The following is a 23,347-nucleotide window of genomic DNA, read 5'->3' as shown; positions in this document are numbered from 1 at the left end:
TTTTTGTCATTCACAGCCTTGTGTCTAAATGAGTTTGTCATCAACCCTCACCAGCAGCACATGGATACCTTCTCCTTTGTAATTGACTGGGAGGGAATGATTTCTGTCTCCAGCCTGGTTGGACTACTTGAGAAAAGCTTCTTCACAAAGTGGCTGCAGGTCAGTATTTCATGTCTTCTGTCTTTTGACTCAAAAATTGATTGTGTGTTCTTAACTGCTGTGCACTGACCTGTGTTTTAGAGTGAACATGAACAGTTCATGGAGTGCACACTATAAGTAAAAAATAAATAAATCAAAAGGTATCGTAAATTCTACAGTGGCCCACAACTTCACACTACTCGGTTTAGCAATACCACTGTTGTCCGCCACTTTTAATTATGAATTTTCTATTCAGTTGCTATTACTCCCCTTTTAAGTGTATCCTCCATTACGGTTGATGGGAACAGAGTAGAACATAATATATCAATAGAAACCTTTCAATGGCTCATATTTACATGCTTGATTTTTGTCATTGTGAGAAAGGGCCCTCTTTTTGCATGGTCACCCCAATTTGTTGCCAAACTGTTGATGTACTTTGACTGAGTTTGCCCAGGGATCCTGCCAACCAGATACCCAAGGCCTATGTTCTTTCCCTAAAACTGCATTGAGGTGATACCCAATTGGCACTCTTTAGCCAGAGGTTAGCTCCTGGTAAATGATACCATAGGTACCAAGGGCACTGTGACCGAGAAGGCCTCTAAGGGCAGCAGCACTTGTGCCAACCTTACAGGCGCTGTACCATTACACACACACACAACACACACACTAAAATTGCTTGCTGCGTGTTTATGAAGAAAGTGAGCATTCAACATGGCACACATCCCTGTGTGCCATGCCTAGAGCCCACTACCCTGGCATAGGTCAGCGACCCCTCTAGCCGGGTGCACTATACCTGCACCTGTAGGTGAATGAGCTCTGTATCCCTACAGTGTCTAAGCCAATTCTTAGACATTGTTAGTGCTGTAATGTAATGCCATTAAGATTATAAGGTACTGGGAGCTTGTCATTACGAACTCCACTGCACCCTTATAGCTTTACCCAAAACTGGGAAGTTTGGTATCAAACTTCTCAGCACATTAGACCCACACTGATACCAGTGTGGGATTTAATGAAAAATGCACACAGAGGGCATCTTAGAGGTATCCCTCTGGCTTGCTTGTGGTTTTCCTGCCGATTCTCTCGCCCAGAGTGGGGATCAGAACCAGTGGTGACCAGTTGCTGCTGCAGCAATAGGCCTGGGGAAGCTCACAAAAGTGGCAAGCCATTGAAGCTTCCCCTTCGTGGACCCTGCCCATCCTGAGGGAAGAGGCCACTCAGCCAGGACACTAGTGTTAGATCGTTTTTCAGAGGGTAGATGCCCTCTGTGTGTATTTTTCATTAAATCTCACACTGATAAAAGAGTGGGTTTAATGTGCAGCTATTATGGTACTATGGCGTTTGTAATTACAAACTCCCAGCACCACAAACTCCTAATGGCAGCAGTGCACTTACAGGGTCTAATTATGGACAAAGACACTGTAGGGGTACAGAGCTCAGGCACCCTCAAAGCTGGTATGGTGCACGCAGCTAGAGGGGTGGCTGATCTATGCCAGGGCAGTGGATTGTAGGCATGGCACACAGTGTGCAAAGGTGTGTGTGTGTGTGTGCCAATTGGGTTGTTTTCTTCAGTGCAGTTTTAGGGAAGAACATAGGCCCTGGAGCCCAGAGCACTTCAGCAAAAAGTGGGGGCAATGATGCAGAAAGAGCCCACTTTCTCACACCGGCTGCCCTGTTGCAGCTGAGGGTGTTCTGACAGTGCATCTCATTTTGGTATAGTATATACAGAGCCAGCTTTCTCCTGCCCTTCTGGCTGGCCTACTCCTGCTCAGTGTAGAACCTAGTTGAGAGGAAGGAGGCTTCCAGTTTTGGAGAGCTGCTCTGCATCACAAGAAGCAGAACACACTAAAATCTTCCAGTACTACCTTCCTCTACTCTGATTCTGGTGGACCACGTCTACCGTACTATGTCAGTGCAGGGGTCAGCATTCCTTGCCTCTCTTTTAGGATTACTCTGAATGCTGAATGCATAACTTGTGTGCCATTTGCATTAAACTATGAGCAGGAGGTACAACCCCAGCTCACCATCTTGACAGATATTGATTTATAGGCCTGGAGTTTCTTTTGGGTAGGAAAAAAAGAAAGCTGACTTCTGGCTCCATCTATCATTTTTAGTTCAGTGCTATTGCAAGATGGACTTGCAGTTTGTTGTTACGAATGAACCCTTCTAAAAGCTGCATTACCATGGCCTAAACACTGGCACGATAACCATCATATCATTAAAGTGCAATAAGAATTTTAAATAGAAACAGATAGATAGCAGCATCTCAGTTTGGAGGATAAGGGTCCAAGTTTGATTACAGATGAAGCCAAGACCCCAATATCATCAAAATTAACTAGGTTATATCAGTCTTGTTAATAAATATAGTTTGGACAGGTTTCTCCTTGAATTTCTGTGTGTATTGTTGACACATACCAGGCAGATATTTGGCCCCAGGTTCAAAGGCACAGCAGTAGAGAGCTCTGCAGCTAGATTTCGTAATCTGTTGCACAACGGCACATCGCTTATCTGCAAACCTATCTGGTGAGAGCTCAAAGGTCCTGATTACTTGTTGTGCAGCGTCGTGCTGGTGTCTGTAATCTGCTCATTGACCTTTTTTGTCATTCTCCAACTTCCCTGCTCTATGGGGAGGGGAAGGCAGCATGGGTCAATGCACGACTATTTCTTTTTTTTAGGAATCTAATGAGATACTGGTTATTTATGTATTGTGATAACTGCTCCTTTGAAACATACTGAATTTAGAGAAACCTTTTTCACACGTCTATGATTCTGTTAAAACACATTTTCACCCTGTACGTGCTCAGGTTCTGTGCTCCTGGCTGAGCAACAATCCTAATTATGAAGAAATCACCAAGTGGTACCTGGGATGGAAGTCCATGTTCTCTGACCAGGTGCTGGCCCATCCGACTATCAAAGAGAAGTTCAACGAGGCCCTTGATATCATGAACCGGGCAGTTGCTACAAGTGTGGGTGAGTGCAATGCCTATTGTTTCCGTACAACAGAACAAAAATCCAAGGAAAATATAGAATTTGGTAATTGAATAGTATTTGAGATGAGGTTTATGGACACATTCAATGTAATTCATAGCAACTGATCTTGAGCACTGACCTTCATCGTCCTCAGCACCGTATAATTTTGCGGTAATTTATTATTTATATTGTGGCATACATAAGCATTGAGACCAGGTTATTTTAACCTCTTAATATCTTTGAATTGCTATTTTTACTGAGTTAAAGACCTTTTGACAAAATGCTACGTTTTGGAGTGGATTGCCTTAACCGCATGTGCGCTAGCGGTTTTCCCGCTGCGCGCTGCGATTTAAAAAAAACCCGCGCTACGTGACGAGCTCAGCTCGTCATCCGCGTAGCGCAGGTTACGCCCATGACGAGCTGAGCTCGTCATGAGCGCCAAAGGGGTTAAAACTCGAAGTCAAATAAACTAATATGATTTTGGGGTAGTTTGCCCTCTCCAATATTGATTTACACTCTTATACATGTGTATAGTGGAAAATGCCAAAACTATAAAAGAGGCAGGACACTTTGTGAGCAGCTCACACTTAACATGCAGGTACTCTGCAAGTGGCTGTACTTTTCCATCCTTAAAGATAAGACAATACCTTGAGCGGAAGGGTAAATCGAAGGACACATTAGTGGCATTCAAGCTGGCAGGAGTGCCTGGTGATAGTACTTCTGATTGAAAAAATTAGAAGACATATGTCCCTCAGTGGTCCGCTTGGTATTCTAAATGTGTTTTCCTTAGAGGTTGCAGAAACAGCGACTTGTTCCTCTAAGTGATGCTGACTTGATGTTATTTCCTGGAATGTAAAAATGAGAGAGGCATTCATTCTGAGAGAAACAAAAAAGCAATCCAGAGAGAAACAAAACAGCAAAGGGTGTTAAACTTGTGTTCATCTCATCCACTGATATTTACTGTGACCCACATTCACGTCCAACTTGTTTTTTGGGTTTTTTACTGTTCCGCTACAGACTGGGTCTGTAGGTAGAGGTCTCTCTCATGGACTGCAACAATAGCTGTTCCCCCATGAGTACGACACGTTAAAACAAGGCTCCCAGTCTACTACAGCACACTGGAAGGGCAGTTTAAAATGGCTGACTAGACTTTGCCATTTAAAGTGTAATTACAAACCCCAAACCTCCCTTATTAATGTAGGTTAGTCACCCCTATGGCACGCCCAACCAGCCCTAAGGCAGGGTACTGAATTGTAGAAAGCAGAACCTGTATTTGTACATGTTTCAGCAGTGAAAAACCCAAATTGTTGTTTTAACTGTGGAAAGAGTAGTCGCCCCATTGTCATGGCACCCAAGCCCTTTTATCTTCTAAATGGGACTACTAATGTTGGTACTATATGGAATCAAAACAATCAGTGCATTAAATCCAATTTAAAGAGTATATTTAATATAATGTCACTGGTGGCCAGAGTGTAACTTTAGCAGTTGCCATTTTAGTTGCCCAAGGTTTCCAGTGCCCGTTTAGTTTTGTATTCACATCTGTCCTGCAGACAGATTTCTGCCCTCCTGGTGAGAAGTGCTGATGACTTCCAGGAAAAGTAACAATAGAGGCCTGCCCCTGGAGAAGGTGTTCCCTCCCCCAGGCAGGACGCCGCATGGGTGTTAGCTCAAAAGGAGAGCTTTGAAGGTGAACCCACCTTTGAAAGGCCAATGGTGTACATTTGGGAGAGTGGTTACTCTATTGTTTAGGTAGACAGGCTGGCGCTATGGACAGCAGAGGAGAAGCCTGTTGTTGAACCCTTTTTCCCTGGGCATGTGTCCCCCTTGTAGCCACATTTACTGGGGTGGACTTGGGAGCTCGAAGTGTCGAGGAAGGGGTCTCGCCATGTTAGGAGTGGGCAGAATGGTGCATCCTGGGATAGCCATAGCAAGATGCCGCACAGTCCTGGAAAGTGGTCATCAGGAGGGAGGAGACCTGGTAGCCCATTGTCTGCCAACCGCAACCTACCCTGTAGGCATTTTCTGAAAATAAATAGGTCACCTCTGGAACCAAGAACTCCGATATCGAACGACTTGGTAGAAGGACCAAAGGAGGCATGCCCTGCTGCACAGAGAGAAATGCAAAGGGAGGCATCACCATTGCAACCTGCACCTGCTGCACTCGGTGGCTAGTAAAGGAGGAGACTGTGCCTGCCGTTCCTGCTCTTGGAGAAGCTAGTCAAGCCAAGGGAGTCCAAGGGCCAGCTGACTGGCCTCTCTATGCAGCAGAGAGACACAACGGCTGAAGAAGCCCGCTGAGGCTAGTTGATAGCCCAAGTCCTAAAGCTGCTACTATCACTGCTGTGCAGCACCAAGGACCAAGACCTGACACACAAAGTTCAACCATAGTTTATCCAGTATTATGGGTGTCTTTCATAGATTCACATGCCTGAATCATTCCCCGTCGTCGAGATGGGAGCCCCGGTAATAGAAAAGTAATGTCCTATAGACATACATAGAGAAAAGTAGGCCTAAAGGCCTTGCCTTAGTAGCCTATCTATGTCCTTTTGTAAAAAGGACCAAAATCCTGAAGTTATCCAATCAGCTACCACCTCCCTCTAGAACCTTCCTGCCAGGAGCCTCAGTCTTTCAGATTTTCTACCGCACGTTGTGCTAGGGAGTCCCCACCTGAGCTCTCCTCAGGTTTATCTCTTTTTCTACAGAAAACTTGAATTATTTACTTCAACAGTGACTGAACAACAGAAGAAAGGACTCTTTAGAGCCTGTTCATCTTGTGGCAAGAAGAGACTGCACGTCGATGTCAATCATGAGACTTGCCTCTACTGTCTTTACCCAGATCATTCTCCCAAAGAATGTAGGATTTGTAGAACATTCTCTACTAAGACTCTTAAAGACAGAGAAGGAAGACTGCTCCTCTGGTTAAACAGACTCAAAATCAGAGACGATGATGTGCTGTCCTCGGAGGGCAGTGAAATGGCTTCAGTTTCTTCGAAACTGTCCTTGAAGAGGCCAAGGGAGGCTTCCCCTAGCCATTCAGACGTCCCTCACAAAAAGACTACTACAAAGTCTTCTGAAGTAAGATCTGACACGTCTGTGAAGGATGCTACAACCTTCAGAAAGCCATCGCAGTCATCGTCGACGACTTCGTCGACGTTTTCTTCAAGAAAAACCACCTATGTCTCCACGTCGACGACGACGGTTTCGACGACGATGGCGTCGTCAGCCTTTGCTTCAACGACGACGACCACCCAATCGTCGACGATGGGTAAGCCACTTTCGTCGATTGTACTAATTAAAAAGCAGCAGTCGTTTATCAAAGCTCCGTCGACGACAAAACAAAAAACGGCGACGCCTACGCCGTCGACAAAGATTCCGTCGACGTCTGGCACACCGTCGACGAAGACACCGACGACGGTAGGAGCACCGTCGACGCCAAAGTCACCATTGTCGACGAAAGCACCGTCTGTGAGAAGTTGGCCTGATATGTAGTGCTCACTATTCTAGTGATCACTGTGTATCATTCCAAACGACCCTTATTGATGATTGGTTGTAAGTCAACCTTATTAGACCAGCTATCCTAGTAGCGTGGACAAGAGCAGTCTTTAGGCTAAACTCTAAAGGGCGTGTTAAGCCAGCTGTTTTACCATCACATATACCCCTTGAACACCAAGTGAAAGGACACCACACAAGTTGTTATGAAAATATAGGATATTTATTAATAACAAGTCTACCCTGAACTCTTTATGAGTTAGGGAGCTAAGCACAATACAAAACTCTTACGAAAATACTTTAAGTTGCACAATTTACACAAATGCCCGAGGGGCACGAAAAACCATATACTACAAAAGTGGAATGCGAAATACTAGCAGGTAAGAAACAAGATCCAGAGGCTCCAGGATCGCTAGGACTACCTTACTGAACCCTAAGGTTAGGAGCAGGAGGCCTAGGGCGATCGGGTGCAGAGTGTGCACTCTCACGCGGGATGCGGGAAGAAGTCTATGGATGCTAGATTTCGTAAAGTTAGTGTTATCGGACGAATCCGACTAGTTAGGCTGAAAACGGATCTGTACACTTAGATAGTGAACCTACGTTGGAGCACCGAAATGCTCGAGTTACCTAGCCCAGGGGCTGCGGCTGCATAGGGTTCAAAAGACGTTGGGAATCCTCGTTACAGTCTATGAATCCTGAAAGAAGAAGTTGCTGGCAGGCGACCAGTGATGAAGTTCGATGGGATCCAAGCCTGGATCGGAGTTGAAGATGACCTGAAAGCAGAGGGGACTCAGTTCTTGATCACTAGCCAGTGATCAGATGGGCACCAGGATGGCACCGGATGAAGTCACCTCGACCAGGTGAGTGGGCGACGCTGGGCTCTGCAATCTCTCGGACCAGGAGGCGTTGTCGGCGACCAGGATGGAGGTGCGAGCTGTCCCACGAAGGTGTCTGCTGTCGGCGCTGCTGAAACCAGGATTGGAGCAACAAGCCTTGGCAAAGGCAAGCCCTCGCGGTGGACTCAAGATGGCGTCTGGAGGGGACCAGGAGGGTCCGGGGTGCTCCTCTGTTGGAGGGGAGCAAGGGCCAGTCTGGAGCAACCAGACCAGCGATGGAAGTGTCGTGGTTCGTCGTCAGGAGGGGCACAAGCCAGCAGGCAAGTAGCCGGACAACGCGGTGAGCAGCAAAGAGCAGAAGGGCCCCACGCAGATCTCGTGGATGCTGGAGGGCTGGACTTCGGTGCTGGAGCTGCTCAGTGTTAGGGCTTCTCAAACCCCAAAGCACTCACTCGAGGGTCTCTCGGAAGTCGTGCTGGTGAAGCGTCGTGCAGGTCTTGAAGATGGCCGGTCCCACGGGTCTCGTCACACCCACGAATCTCAGCTGGGCTGGATGATGTAGGTAGAGGTCAGAGATGGCGGGAAGACCGGGTCTCGTCGAGCTGGGCAGTCTTGATCCGGAGGATGGACGTGCAGCAAACCGCAAGTACTTCGATGGTGCCTGCTGGTGCAGGGTGGCTACTCCTTAGCCACAAGGGAGAATCTTCAGAAGTAGTCAAGAGTTCTTTTGTGGAAAGTAGTCAAGATTCAGAATTATCTACTTTGGGAAGGGGGCCCGCTCCTACCTTTATTCTAAGAAAAGGGGCTGGCACACGACTAGGTCCTGCCCTATGGGTGGGACCAGGAGGGGGGTGGTTACACCCCTCTCCTTAGTCCGGTCTCTCCCCAGCTCAGGGGCTGGGGTGCCCCTGGAACTGGTTTGAGCCGGGCTATGCACAGTGAGCACCGGGGTGCCACTTGCAGTCACCTTCCTTTCAGCCCTGCCTACCTGGGATACCCAAAATCCTGTCTGGGATGGTGCTAGCACCGCCCCTGACAGGAAACCCTTTGTCCAGGCCTCCGTTGCTGGAAGGACTCCCAGCAGCAGGAGGGCAGACTTGTGTCTCGGTGGCAGCATCCATTTTGTGGAGCTGAGGCTATGTCTGACTTTAACCGGGGTTCACAGTTACATACATGTCATGTCCCTCTAGAAGGGTGGAATGCTAACCCCGTCGCCAGAATTGGCGAGGGGTTGGTATTCCAATTCGTATGACCCCTTACTCGACATGTTTTGATAATGCTATACCAAAGTTAGCATTTAACCGCGAGGATTATAATGCATTTAAGAGTATATGGTATAGCGTTATCATGGAACAGCTATTAGGACTTGGTTCCGCAAGCTGCAAACGGGCTCAGCTCATGCCAGAGCACCATCTCACATAATTCCAAGCACTCTGCCTTCAGGATTGTTAAGGCCTGCCATAGGAGTGACTGATAGGAATATATGTGTCCATTTTAGGGTTAGATATAGGTATACTATATCTAAAGCAAAGGGTGATTACACCACCTTGCCCCAGCTGTCGTGCAGCCAGTTGTGTCTGTTTGGATGGCCAGCCAGGGGTGGCATAATACATGCTTCAGCCCCTGGTAGGCCCTGGGTACACCTATGCCCTGGATACCTAAGGTATACTGTACAGGGACTGATAAGGTGGCCCAGTACCAATTGGTAAAATGCACCTAAGGTACATGGTTGTAATTTAGAGAGAGAACAGCTAGGCTGTGGGTCTGATTAGCAGGCCCACAGCCAGGGAAAGTCGTAAATCAGTGAAGCAAAAAGCAAAAATCTGGGGTGGCCATGGGATTGCAGACCCCACTCTCCTACACCGTCGACGACCGCATCGACGGCGGCGAAGATACCGTCGGCGACCGCACCGTCGACGATAACATCGCCGCGACGACGATGAGGGTACCGTCGACGCTTGAAAAACGATCGACGTCAATACCGTCGACGACATCGACGACCTCATCGTCGACGCCATGGAAAAAAGCGGAGTTGATTCCATCAAAAAAGGTCACCAAACTCCCTATTACGCCAGATTTAACATCGCCCAGTAGGGTTCAAAAACTGCCCCCATCTTGCCTATTGCAAGATGATGAATCAGATGACGACCAATTCGAACAGGCTACTAGTCCGTCGGATCTCAATGTCAAATGCCAGAGTACTGACGATGACGGAGATGGTGTCATTTTTACAGAAGAAACTGTTCAGGCTCAAGTACATACTCGTGTTACTCCAATGATATGCCTGCCGGCTGAGATAGTCACTGATCTACAATTCTTGATCACAGACTACAAAAAACGATTCCCAGAATCGCCAGCGGCCTCTTCCAAAGAGAAATCTCAAGAGTCATCCAGACCGCAACAATCCCCAAAGGCAAGACCAACACCTTTGGTTATTCCTCAAGAAAGTGAAACGGTTCATAACATCCAATCTTCTGATGAGGAAGAAGAGGTTGCTGAGGAAGGAGAGTTTCGAGACGACCTTTCCCATAACAGAGACGATGAGGATTACGTCGCTCATTCTCCAGCCACGCCGGAACCCAACACTTCAGACTCTTCACCAGTGGATATCGGCGGATTCCACAATTTAATAGAGAGAGCGGCCACTAGATTCCACATGACCATGGAATCAAAGGAAACGGATTGTTTCTTATATGACTTTAAAGATCCTATAAAAAAGGCGGCGAGGTCCATTCCCATAATAGATCACATCTGGGAACAAGGTCAGCAACTCATGCAAACACCTGCATCGGTTTCAATAGTGGTGCCTAGACTGGATAAAAAGTATAGGGCACCGTCAACTGCACCTACATGCCTTAATGCACATCCCAAGCCGGATTCGGTAGTCACCCAAGCCGCTCAAAAGAATTCCAGAAATCCATCCTCGCCACTGTCCGCACCACCAGACAAGGAGGGCAGGAAATTGGATGGCATAGGCAAACGCTTCTCCACAACGTCAGCTATGACGGTAAAAGTGGCCAACGCCATTGCTCTGCTAGGCAGATACAATAGACAATTATGGGAAGATATGGTTCCATATCTAGCGGATGTACCCGAAGACTTGAAGGATGAGGTCCAGTCACTCCTTAAAGAAGGACAGATGTCCGCATCGGAGATCATTGATTCAGCTGTGGATGTCGCCATGACTGGCTTCAGACAGCTGGCAGGCGCAGCAGTTTTGCGCAGGCAAGGATGGCTCAAAGCGACATCCTTCCGACAAGAGGTCCAAACCAAAGTTTTGGATATGCCCTATGACGGACAACATCTATTTGGGGCAAAAATAGATGAAGCCTTGCAGACGATCAAGAAAGACACTGACACTGCATGAGCTCTCGGGACTTTACAATTCAAAAACCAGTCCTTTCGAGGGCACAGAGGAAGAAACAACCCACATACAGAGGATCATATCAAGGAAAATTCTCTTACTCCTACAACCAAAATCGCTCACAATATCAGCAGCAACAAGGTCGTCAGACCTCCTACGGGAGATCAAACTTCAGGGGCAAATCCCAGAAGAAAACGGCCGGCGGAAGACAATGACCATTTCCCGCAGCCAGTCCCCCCACCGTCTTGTCCACTCAAAATTGGAGGAAAATCGACACACTTCCTCCACATCTGGAGATCGATAACGACAGATCGGTGGGTACTCCAATTAATCCAGCACGGTCACACATTGGAATTCGACTCAATCCCACCGTTAACTCCTCCTCGCAAACTTCCACACAGACACCTTTGTTTGCTCCTACAAGAAATCTCTTCAATGCTGAAGAAGGGAGCAATAGAACGAGTCCCATCAGCTCAAAAATGGAAGGGATTTTATTCCCGCTTCTTTTTAATTCAACAGAAAAAGAAGAAATGGAGGCCCATTCTAGATCTCAGGGCACTCAATGCCTTCCTGAAGAGCCAATCGTTTCGAATGGTGACTATCCAGGAAATCCTAGGATCCCTAGAGGAAGGAGACTTTATGACGTCTTTGGACCTGCAAGACGCATATTACCATGTCCCAATACACAAACGCCACAAAAGATTTCTACGATTCGAAGTAGCAGGTCAACACTACCAATTCTGTGTCCTCCAATTCGGCCTCAAATCAGCGCCACGCATTTTTACAAAGTGCCTAGCTCCAGTGGCAGCTTTCCTGAGACAGCAGAATCACCAGGTCTTCCCCTACCTGGACGACTGGCTGGTGAAAGCACCATCTCTCACAGACGCGCAACTGTCTTCCAACGCCTGTCTCGATATTTTCCGGAACCTAGGTTTGACTCTCAACTACGAGAAATCAACCTTACAACCCACCAGAATTATAACATTCCTGGGGGCAACTCTAAACACCATTTCTTCCAAAGCCTTCCCATCTCAAGAAAGAAAACACAAACTGATGGCTCTGGCTACCGCAGTGTCTTCAAAACAAACCATCAAAGTCTGAATTTTCAAATCCCTTCTAGGAATGATGTCTTCTTGCATACTACTCATCCCTCAGTGTCGGCTCAGAATGCGCCCCCTTCAGGAGGCCCTGACCAAACAGTGGACCCAATTTACAGATTCTTTCGAGGATCACATAGTCATCACTCGACAAATAACCGAGGCTTTGCTTTGGTGGACAACGAACAAGAACCTATCCAAAGGTCTCACGTTCTTGATACCAGAAACTCATAACGACGGACGCTTCTCTGGAAGGATGGGGTGCAGTCCTTCAGGATTTGCAAATCAGTGGCAAGTGGACGGAACAAGAGAGGTCTCTACATATCAACCTCCTAGAACTAAGAGCAGTTCTACACTCTCTAAAAGCATTCCTCCCTCGCATCAAAAACTCAGCAGTGCTTGTGAGGACGTACAACACAACCACAATGCACTACTTGAACAAGCAGGGAGGGACACGTTCACTGACACTGTCTCGCGAATCGCAAAACATCTGGAACTGGCTACTGCTCAACAACATCAAATTAACAGCAGAGTATCTCCCAGGAAAAGACAACGTCATAGCGGACGCTCTCAGCAGACAGAGGTCACTGTCCCACGAATGGGAGCTGGACCAACAAGTTCTAAACGACATCTTCTCGGCATGGGGGAAACCACAAATAGACCTCTTTGCCACCAGGGAGAACGCCAAATGCCACAGCTTCGCAAGCTGGCAACCCCAACCGAGGTCACTAGGAAATGCATTTTCCATCGCATGGCGCAACGTGTTTGCGTACGCATTTCCGTCATTTCCCCTGATAACCAGTCATCCGGAAAATGAAAATGGAACACTGCACCTTGATTCTCATTGCCCCATACTGGCCGAGACAGCATTGGTTCACGGACCTCCGTCGCCTTTCAGTCCAACCATCAATCCAACTGAATCAACATCCCTCTCTACTCTCGATGTCCAAAGGCCAAGTACTCCACCCGAATCTGAAATCTCTCAGATTATCGGTGTGAGAAGTTGGCCTGATATGCAGTGCTCACTATTCTAGTGATCACTATGTATCATTCCAACAACCCTTATTGATGTTTGGTTGTAAGTCAACCTGATAGACCAGCTATCCTAGTAGCATGGACACGTGCAGTCTTTAGGCTAAACTCTAGAGGGCGTGTTAAGCCAGCTGTTTTACCATCACATTTACCCCTTGAACACCAAGTGAAAGGACACCACACAAGTTGTTATGAAAATAAACGTATATTTATTTATAACAAGACTACCCTGGCTCTTTATGAGACAGGGAGCTAAGCACACAACAAAACTCTTGAAGAAATACTTAGTCGCACAATTTACACAAATGCCAGAGGGGCACGAAAAACCATATACTATACAAGTGGAATGCGAAATTACTAGCAGGTAAGTACTACTCTCATAGACTAACGGGTCGCTAGGACTAATCTACTGAACCTTCAGATTGCAAGCAGGAGGCCTAGGGACGTAGTGTGCAGAGTGGGAACTCTCACGCGTAAGGTGGGAAAAAGTCTATGGAGGCTAGTAAAAGCAAAGTTAGTGTTCTCGGGCGAGCCCGACTAAGTAGAGCTGAAACGAAGAAGGATCCTGACACTTGGATAGTTAGACTATGCTGGAGCACCGAAATGCTCAGGTTACCTAGCCCAGGGGCTGCGGCTGCATAGGTCTGAAGAGACGTCGGGGATCCTCGTTGCAGTCTATGGAGCCTGAAGGAAGAAGTTGCTGGCAGGCGACCAGTGAAGAAGTTCGTGGTGATCCAAGCCTGGATCGGGGAAGAAGAAGACCTGTAAGCAGAGGGGACCAAGTTCTGAATCACTAGCCAGTGATTGAGTGGGCACCAGAGTGGCACCGGACGAAGTCACCTCGACCAGGTGAGTGGGCGCTGCTGGGCTCTGCAGTCTCTCGGACCAGGAGGCGTTGTCGGCGACCAGGTTGGAGGTGCGAGCTGTCCCACGGAGGTATCTGCTGTCGACGTCGCTGGACCCAGGATTGGGGCAACAAGTCTTGGCAAATGCAAGCCCACGCGGTGGACTTAAAATGGCGTCTGGGGTGGACCAGGAGGGTCCGGGGTGCTCCTCTGTTGGAGGGGAGCAAGGGCCAGTCTGGAGCAACCAGACCAGCGGTGTTTGTCGTCGAAGTTTGTCGTCAAAGGGGCCACTAGCCAACGGGCAAGTGACCTGGACAACGCGGTGAGCAGCAAAGAGCAGAAGGGCCCCACGCAGATCTCGTGGATGCAAGGGGGCTGGGCTTCGGTGCTGGAGCTGCTCAGGGTTGGGGCTTCTTGGACCCCAAAGCACTCACGTGAGGATCCCTCAGTAATCGTGCTGGGCAAGCGTCGTGCAGTCTTGAAGATGGCCGGTCCCTCGAGGTCTCGTCACACCCACGAATCTCAGCTGGGCTGATGATGCAGGTAGAGGTCAGAGGTGCCAGGGAAGCCGGTTCTCGTCGAGCTGGGCAGTCTTGATCCGGAGGAGAGACTTACAGCAGACCGCGTTGCTTGGATGGTGCCTGCTGCTGCAGGGTGACTACTCCTTAGTCCCAAGGGAGAAATCTTGAGAAGAGTCTTGAGTTCCTTTCATGGAAAGTCGGTTCAGGATTCAAAGATGATCTAATTTGGAAGGGGGCCTGCTCCTACCTTTATCCTGCAAAGGGGGCTGGCACGCGACTAAGTCCTGCCCTATGGGTGGGACTAGGAGGGGGGTGGTTACACCCCTCTCCTTTGGCGGGCTTTTCCCCAGCTCAGGGGCTGGTGTGCCCCTGGAACTGGTTCAAGCCGGCCTATGCACAGTGAGCACCGGGGTGCCACTTTCAGTCACCTTCCTCTAAAGCCCTGCCTACCTAGGATACACAAAATCCTGTCTGGGACGGTGCTGGCACCGCCCCTGACAGGAAACCCTTTGTCCTCCCGCGCTGGGAGGACTCCCAGCAGCAGGAGGGCTGACTTGTGTCTCGGTGGCAGCATCCATCTTGTGGAGCTGAGGCTATGTCTGACTTTAACCGGGGTTACAGGTTACCAACATGTCTTCTCCCTCTAGAGGGGTGGAATGCTACCCCCGTCGCCAGAACTGGCGAGGGGGTAGTATTCCAAAGCGTATGACACCTTACACGACATGTTTAGATAATGTCAGTCCAAAGTTACCATAACCGCGAGGATTATAAGGCACTTAAGAGTATATGGTCTGACGCTATCATGGAAACGGCTAAGGGATAGATCCCGAAAGCCGCAGACAGGCTCAGCTCATGCCAGAGCACTATCTCACACGATTCCAAGCACTCTGCCTTCAGGATTGTTAAGGCCTGCCATAGGAGTGACTGATAGGAGATCTGTGTGCCCATTTAGGTTTAGATATAGGTATACTATATCTAAAGCAAAGGGTGAGTACACCACCTTGCCCCCAGCTGTCAAGCAGCCAGTTGTGTCTGTTTAGTTAGTCAGCCCAGGGGTGGCATAATACATGCTGCAGCCCCTGGGAGACTTCTGGGTGCACCTCAGCCCTGGGTACAGGGACTCCGAGAGGGCCCAGTGCCAATTCAGTACCTGGGTACAATTGGAATAGAGAGAACAGCTAGGCTGTGGGTCTGATTAGCAGGCCCACAGCCAGGGAAAGTCGTAAACCAGTGAAGCAAAAATCAAAAATCTGGGTAATCATAGGATTGCAGACCCTACTCTCCTACAGTCGGCTCCGCAGAAGTGTCCGTAGCCGGGCCCATAGGCGAGGCCGTGGATCTGGGTGGAAGGTCTTGTGTAAGGCCGTGTGGCGATCCCTCTCAGCATGGTAAAATTGGTATAATCCTTATTGGCATATGTAATGCTCTTATAAGTTCCTAGTATATGGTGCCCACAGTGTCCGCAGGGCCTGTAAGTCAAAGTCACCAGTTGGCTGCTGCACTCGTTGTGCCACCAACTGCAGGGACAATGCAAACATGACTGAATACCTGCCACCAGTAGCTCGGCTGTGCAGGTTAAAACTGCAAATGTTGTTTGTTAAAATAACCCATTTGGCAGGCCTAAACCCACTTTTTAAATAATAATAGCGCACTACTGCGTGGTCTTACTGCCCATCAAGGCAAAGTGTATGGAATTAGAGAGCAGATCATGTAACTGTTTCATGTTATCTGTCCCTGTAGAAAAACTATTTTAGGTTTGTAGCAGGCTTTGCTGTTACATATGCAAACACTTGGATGCAATATTAAAATCGAATCCTGTTCCCTGGGTGATGGGACTAGTTAGATAAATAAAGAACTATTTGTATTAGTAGTTAGCAATCCAATTTAATCTTAAAGTCGGATTTGTTCTAAATATTAGGGACAAGTAACTTTAAAAATATACATTGGCCCTACCTGAAGTCCCTGTAAACCAAATCTGCATTTTGTTCTCCCACTTAGGCCAGCCAATAATTTTTTATTTCAATAGGTGTGCATGAGGTGTGAACTTGCTCCCAGTAGCAAAACAATAGGCTGACATGTATGGGCAGAGATGCCCACCTAATACAGACTGAATATCCAAAGGGGGGCAGGGAGGATCCTTCTTAACAGTAAAGTGTCAAGTCTTTCTTGACGGTTACATCATGCTTGACAGCTTTGCTGGGCGTTTTCATAAGACACCTACGGCACACTTTAAAAAGGCCTCCCATATCATAGGCAAATGTTAGGTGACAGTCCTTCCGTTGTCTGGTCACCCAGTCAGGCTACAATCCCAGTGGGCCTCCTTTGACATGAGTGTCACAGCCTCTTTGACATGTCTGCTATATATTATTGAAGCATGCTTCAAAGGAGGGAACCAGAATATTTTGTGTGCCTCCACTATGGGGTTGCTAAAAACTCGACTATTATTTTACCAGTCTCCTGGCTCTGGGTTTGTTGCGGCTTCAAAGACTGCCTTAAACTGGATTTTACTGTTTGCCGGGTCTGGTGGCTTAGTGGACTGATGCTTCCACTGCAGGGGCCTGTGTTTGACCTCATGGTCACAGGTGCAAATCCCGGTGTGTCCTCTCACTCATTTTATCGACCTCAGATGGATGAAAGGCTACCATTGAGTTGGTTATCAATCATCAGCTGTTATTCAGCACCTTGAGACCCCTGGGTGATAAGTGCAATTTACAAGTACAAGTGTTATGTTATGTGAGAATATACCAGGACTTCCATAGTACACTTCCCACACACTTCCTAGCTCTTAGAGCCCAAGTTTGAGTACGATCAAAGAGTTTATCCATCTAGAAAATACTCAAAGTAGGTAGGGTTAGCCCTAGGGCGATTTACCCAATTAGTTAGGGCATCCCCAGGTGTCATTCCCACCCACTAGATTAAATGTGGCATCTGCAGGCACCCAATTTAGAACACTCCTGGACCTGTTGGATATCAGTAGAGGACTGTACCTACTGCCTGAGACGAACTAAAAAGACTTGACCTGCTCTCCCTCTTGTACCCAGCATAAAGAAGTGGACTCCAAAGGTCATAAGGCTGGCCGCCTGTAAAAGCTACAGGGACACAACAAGTGTCAACAGGACTTTTACTGCAGCTGCCTAACTGACCAGTGGCAACTGATTGGACGTGTCCTGGACTCTCCTGTTAGCCTCTGCCTGCCATCCTGTGGGTCTCTAAGTGCCTTCACTGAGGTCCTGGGGGGCTTTAGAAGTGGACTCCAGTAGTGATTTAAAGTCTCAAAGCAAAGTCTCTGACCAAGTCGAACCTGGTTAGTGTATTCAACCCGCACTCCATTGCCGTTAGCATCAAATTCTGCCTAGATCCTATTTTACCATAACCATTCACTATCATTGGCACTTGGTGATTCCTGGTCCTATGTCTGCTACTACTATTTCTAAAACTTAAAAAATGTGTATCTCCAAATCCCCTTATTGGATTGATGTCATTTTGTTGTCATTATTTATTATAGCCTAAGAGCCTGGCCCGCTCTAATGTTTAAGAAGGAATTTTAATGGCCGCTAAAGACTGCTTGGACATTAGAACATTCTGCCCCTAGAGAGCACAATGTTCTATTTAGTAAAAACAAAGGCCTCTCGGAGTCCGAGAGTGTTTAAATCCCCCTGGGCTCAGAGAGGCCTTTGTACACAGCAGCAGCTGGAAAGGAAAATGAAATTGGAATGTTGCTCTCCGGGTTCTACCAGCCAATAGAAGCCTGGAGCACTCCAACATCTACAATGGAGTGCTCAACATTCCAATGTTCTAATAAATGTATTCTCTTTTTCGATTTAATTTTTCGATTTTTATTGTTTTGCATTTTTACTTTATTACTGTTTTTAGTGCTGCATAAATATTTTACACATTACCTTGAAGTTAAGACTGTCTGTTCTGTGCCATAGCTATCAGGAGCTTGGGTTTTGGTTAATGTAGGCACTTTAGTGGTTCATTCTGACAAAAATTGTGATTATTACATGAGATGGGTACTCAACCCTGCTCAACTAGAACCCAAATTCTTACAGATTCACTGAATTCTAGGTTCCCCATTGAGATATCCACTAGGTGAAAGATCTGTTTAATTTTGAGAACAGAGAGGACAGTTTTATTAAAAGAGGGGAAGTTGTAGACTAAAAAGCCCAGTGATGTATTAGGTTTGCTGCATATGTTGCTGTAGATTCCATGCTGTGTATACTTCTTCATCTTGTGACAGGGGACGTGAATGCTACTTGTTTGTGGTAAAGTACAACATATTTGGAAGTGTCTAGGTGCAGCCCCCCAGATTACTTCTTTCCTGTTATAGTTAAATTAATATTTCTGCAGATGTTGTTGGTTCAGTAAAGATACAGCTCCTATTATTCTCTTTTATTTATGTAACTAGGAATTTGAAGATGCGCCAATCTGTTTCTGTTCTCAGAAGAGCTTTTTTTGCCATTTAGATTAGATGGCCAATATAACACCATTTATTCAGTAATTTGTTAGCCTGGTAAGTCAACTAGAAAGGTTTTGTTTACTTTTTCTGACACTCTTGTATGTTTTGCCCCCACACAAGGTGCCTACATGCAGCCGGGTGCCAGGGAGAATATCGCCTACCTGACGCACACCGAGAGGCGGAAAGACTTCCAGTATGAAGCCATGCAGGAGCGCAGAGATGCCGAAACCATTGCTCAGCGTGGCATCGGAGTCACACCAAGCGCAGTGCCAATGAACTTCAAGGACCTCATCCAGACCAAGGCCGAGGAGCACAACATTGTTTTCATGCCGGTTATTGGCAAGCGGCACGAAGGCAAACAGCTCTACACCTTTGGACGCATTGTCATATACATAGACCGAGGGGTCATATTTGTTCAGGGCGAAAAAACTTGGGTGCCTACATCCCTGCAGAGTTTGATAGACATGGCCAAGTAGCCCTGCTGTATTGATACTAGCCCACACCTCTGAGTCTTGTTTCCATTGATGGACTTAATTTGTTTCCGAAACATTCAGCTTACAGAAGACTTTTAACTTAACTCATATGTTTTCCAGACTGTTTTTTTACTACTTGGCACTTTCAGACACTGCCTAACCTCCTATCCACCACTGAATACGTATTGCCTTGGAACCACTTGCTAATTCAAGTTTACGTGGTACTTCTGGGAGGCTCTCATTTCTGGCTAATATATTTTTTGTCAGCACCCACTAGTTTGTTTTGTTATTTGGAAGGCCCTTTGCCACTGCATTCACAACTAAGCAGTTGTGCGCCAGTGACGTCGATGATGACCCCTTCAAAGGGGCCACAATAACCAAGATCTTTGGAACAGTCCTGCCACAGTCCAGCACGTTAAAGGCTGTGCGTGTCAACACTCGAAGTATTTGTGTGCTGTACAAAATGAAGTCCTGGTCTAAGGCAAGACTTGTTACTGCTGCACTTTCTTAGATAGCAATCCGGAAAAAACTGAGCCAATCTCAATAAAAGATAAGAAAGCTAACTTGGTTCGCTTACCTGTTCTGCAATCTCTTTCTATATGGAGAACTTTCGATGATATGAATGTTAGACATAGGTGGGAGCTCTGATGCGATGGTACACTCTGGCCAGACCCAATCCAGAAATGTAAATGTTTCATTTTTGCTCTCTCATTGAGTCAATGTTCAGGACATACTGTATGCTCCAAATAGTTTTACGTTTTCTTTCATACCAGTTTGCAGTAACAACAATAGAAATGCCATTTAAAAAATAAAGACACCCTTTACAAGTGAAATCTTGGTTCTGAGCCTGAAATCGAGGATATTAACGGTGTTTAGTTTTGCTCCAAAAGACCTGATCCTCTTCGTTTCTATGATATTTGTTCTGGACTGACCTATAGTAAAATGTGGTAAATGCAAGCCGGCCTCTACCCATGAAATACTGCGAGGCATGGAGACTCACAGGTCGTGGTGTGCTACAGGCATTGGCTTTTCATCTGTCGCTGGATCCGTTTTAAGGCCAGTTTGACTCCAAGTACTGATTTGGATCCTGCTTGGATTGAGTTTTTGTTAGCCTCAGTAGGACTTTTAGCATCGTTTAGGAGTTTTTGGTTCATGTCTGGACACAATTCAAAGCCTTATGCTGCCATGCATCCACAGGACAGTACTTCACGTCAGTTATTTACTCATTCTCAGCCAGTGGTTTCAGGAGTGATGTTTACTTCCTCCATTCCTGGGTTTCCTGCCAGCTCTAAGGCACCTCTTTTTAAAAATACAACACAGCACCTCCTACGTGGCTGCTTGCACATTTTCGAAGAGAGGGAAAGAATAGGGTGCGAAGCTCCGCCTTTAGGCGCATTGCATCCTTAAGTGACCATGTAGAAACTTATGTCATGATAGAAGTGATATCACATGAAGCAGAACACTGAACCAGCCTCTCAGCAAATAAATAGTGGGTTTGTGGTACAAGGCGCTGCACATAACCCGCGTTCAAAGGTAAGGCATCTACGGTAATTGGAGCCAAAGTTCACCTCCTCAGTGAGAGATAGATGGTTCAGACCAGGACTGCTAACCCAACTAATCATATGAGAGAGGGCTGGTAATAGTAGGCTAGCCAGGGGCAGCCTCTGTTTTCGTATCATTTTTTGAGAGAGTGGCTTAGGGCTCACCGCATATTACTCCAGGAGAGATAGCATGCTTATGGAAGCAGTCGCGGCTGTCTCCTTTCTGTAATACTTCGTGCCAGCGGAGTGAGGCCTTGAACCCAAGATGGCAGCTCACTATATGCTTCCTGTACCCATATAAATGTAGGAGTAGGAGAGAGGCTTCCCAAAGAGATCAACCCCTTATCTCCCACCATTCCTTACCCTCCATATAGAGCACCTAGGAGAGGGTGACTCAGGAAGGCTTTACAGCCCAAAAGAGCATGAGGAACTTACCTCAAATGTGTGACGCCCTTGTCCTCCAGTTCTTTTTTCATATGCACAATGACGTAAATGAAGGTCCCTTTCATCGTTTTATGTCATTAGACTCACTGCACCTATGCGTTAAAATACTAAGGAATCTTGTGGACCTCGAAACTGTTTAGTTACCACTGTAACTTAACAAAATGCCCCTGTAGTATTTCCCCATAGCTCTGCCAGCAGCCGTACACACTGGAAGCTCATTTCACAGATCACACAAGCCAAAACATATTTATTGATGCACTCAACTTGTTAATTCATAGATGTATTTGTGGTCCGCTTTTGTTTTGCAGGTTCCTTTCACCAACTTAATTGCGTTTTTTTATTACACACTCAAGGATTTATTAATTGTTTATATCATTAGTGTAGTACAGTTCTCGGCACCGAAGATATTTACATTAAACCAAAGAGCAGTGCAGCAAATTAAGGAGGTAGGTCAGCAGGGGAGGAACATGGTCAGCATTCGAGAGGAGCCGAGATGTCCAGAAAAAAATAATTATTAAGAAGGTTTAAATAGGTCAAGTGTTCAGGTTCCTTCTGAAGTGGAGAAGATTGTTGTTGGTCCTGAGGTCGAAAACGAGTCGGCTATGCCAGAAACCAGGCAGTGCATCCACTAGTTTACAGGCATCCATTATGTTGGTGGTAACCAGCACTAGCACAGTTGTACACCCATTAATATGTTTATGAATGTATAGCGCTTCGATGATGAGCAGAGCCTGTAGACAAACAAACGACAGCCAGACGTTATTTCTTAGTCAGAAGCATAACTTATACATTCGATTTTTTTGTCGTAACAATCAGTCAGATAGGTTTATTCAGACCAATGTCCATTAAACAGCACAACCTTCAAATATGATAGTAAATACATATATAGTGATACATTTCATCTAATAAAACCATAAAAAAGTACCCAACTAAAATATAGATTCCAATAAAATCTGCAGGTAATCCTGTAAAATCCATCTACACTCCTACTAAACCTCCATTAGCACTGCACTGGCTGCCCTCTTGAATCTTCCAATAGCACAAACATTGTCTCCAAAGCACATATCCGATAAAAATTCTGTGGCGTGCCCTTGAGTCATAATTGGTTATTTCAGGAATATTGGGCGTAACCACTGTCTCTGATGTTGTTTGAGTTAAGGCAATCCAACAAAATATGCAACATATCACATTTAATATTCAACCCACAAGAACAATTCCCTCATATACCAATCATTTTGGCTTTTACCATATCACTTATCTTGCAAGGGTTGAGTCCAACTCTTACTCTCAACACATCGGTTCTTAGCAGCTGGTTTGGTTGGGTGTCCATATTCAAAATTAAAAAAAAAAAGCTTTATTCGATTTGTAAAACAAACCATACAAGCAGAACACATACGTATGTGACAAACATTACTAAAAAAGGCATCAAGGACACGACAATTAAAAACGATCAGAAGAGAACCATTGAATACATAGTAGGAGGGGATTCTAAGAACATGATACGACCAAAGTTGAGTATATACTATACAAAAGCTGTTAACCAAGAAGACTAAATTCATTTGTAAAACATGATGCATATATTATACATATGATATATTGCACATAAATAAATAAATAAATAGATATACAGACAGGAAACCAGGGTAAAAACTGAACACAATCCGAAATATCATAAAACTATGGTTATCCTGGCAGCTGTACATTTAATAAAATATACAGACAGGAGGCCGTAGTAAGAACAGGACACGGTCCGAGATATCATAAAACTATGGCTTTCCTGGCAGCTGTACATTTTAATATATATGTCGCTACGAAGAAGCAAATATCCATATTCTCCAGGGAACTAAGTAGCTGTAAAGCATTCCTCGTAGAACGAACATTGTATTTTAAAAAGACGGGTTTTAAATATGTTACCCTAAAGAAATGATAAAATTTGCAAAACAATAAGAAATGGCAACAGCTCTGGCGAGAAACATTGTCACAAGGGCATGCTAAATCAGATCTAGAGTTCAATGTGGGAATGCAACAAGGTGATGAACGATTCCCAATCGTAAGCGTGTTAAAACAAACCGGTGAGAGTTACGAGTGACACCAGAGAGGTAGGGTTGGACACCAGTAGGTAGATTGTAGTCCCGGTAGGT

General features: G+C 46.2%; 1 protein-coding gene across 1 annotated transcript in view; it reads left to right on the top strand.

Annotated features, from left to right (window-relative positions):
* TFIP11 (tuftelin interacting protein 11) overlaps window positions 1–20,054 on the top strand; it is a 108,999-nt gene extending 88,945 nt beyond the window's left edge. The window contains exons 11-13 of the mRNA XM_078684251.1: window positions 17–159; window positions 2,940–3,105; window positions 18,869–20,054. Of these exons, the coding sequence (XP_078540377.1) occupies window positions 17–159; window positions 2,940–3,105; window positions 18,869–19,224 (665 nt within the window). The 3' untranslated portion in view covers window positions 19,225–20,054. The remainder of the gene's footprint in view (window positions 1–16; window positions 160–2,939; window positions 3,106–18,868) is intronic.
* The last annotated feature ends 3,293 nt before the right edge of the window (window positions 20,055–23,347 follow it).

Source organism: Lissotriton helveticus, chromosome 3_2 (genome assembly GCF_964261635.1).
Source record: "Lissotriton helveticus chromosome 3_2, aLisHel1.1, whole genome shotgun sequence".
In the NCBI taxonomy this organism is placed as follows: Eukaryota; Metazoa; Chordata; class Amphibia; order Caudata; family Salamandridae; genus Lissotriton; species Lissotriton helveticus.
This window is presented reverse-complemented; position numbering and strand designations above follow the sequence as displayed.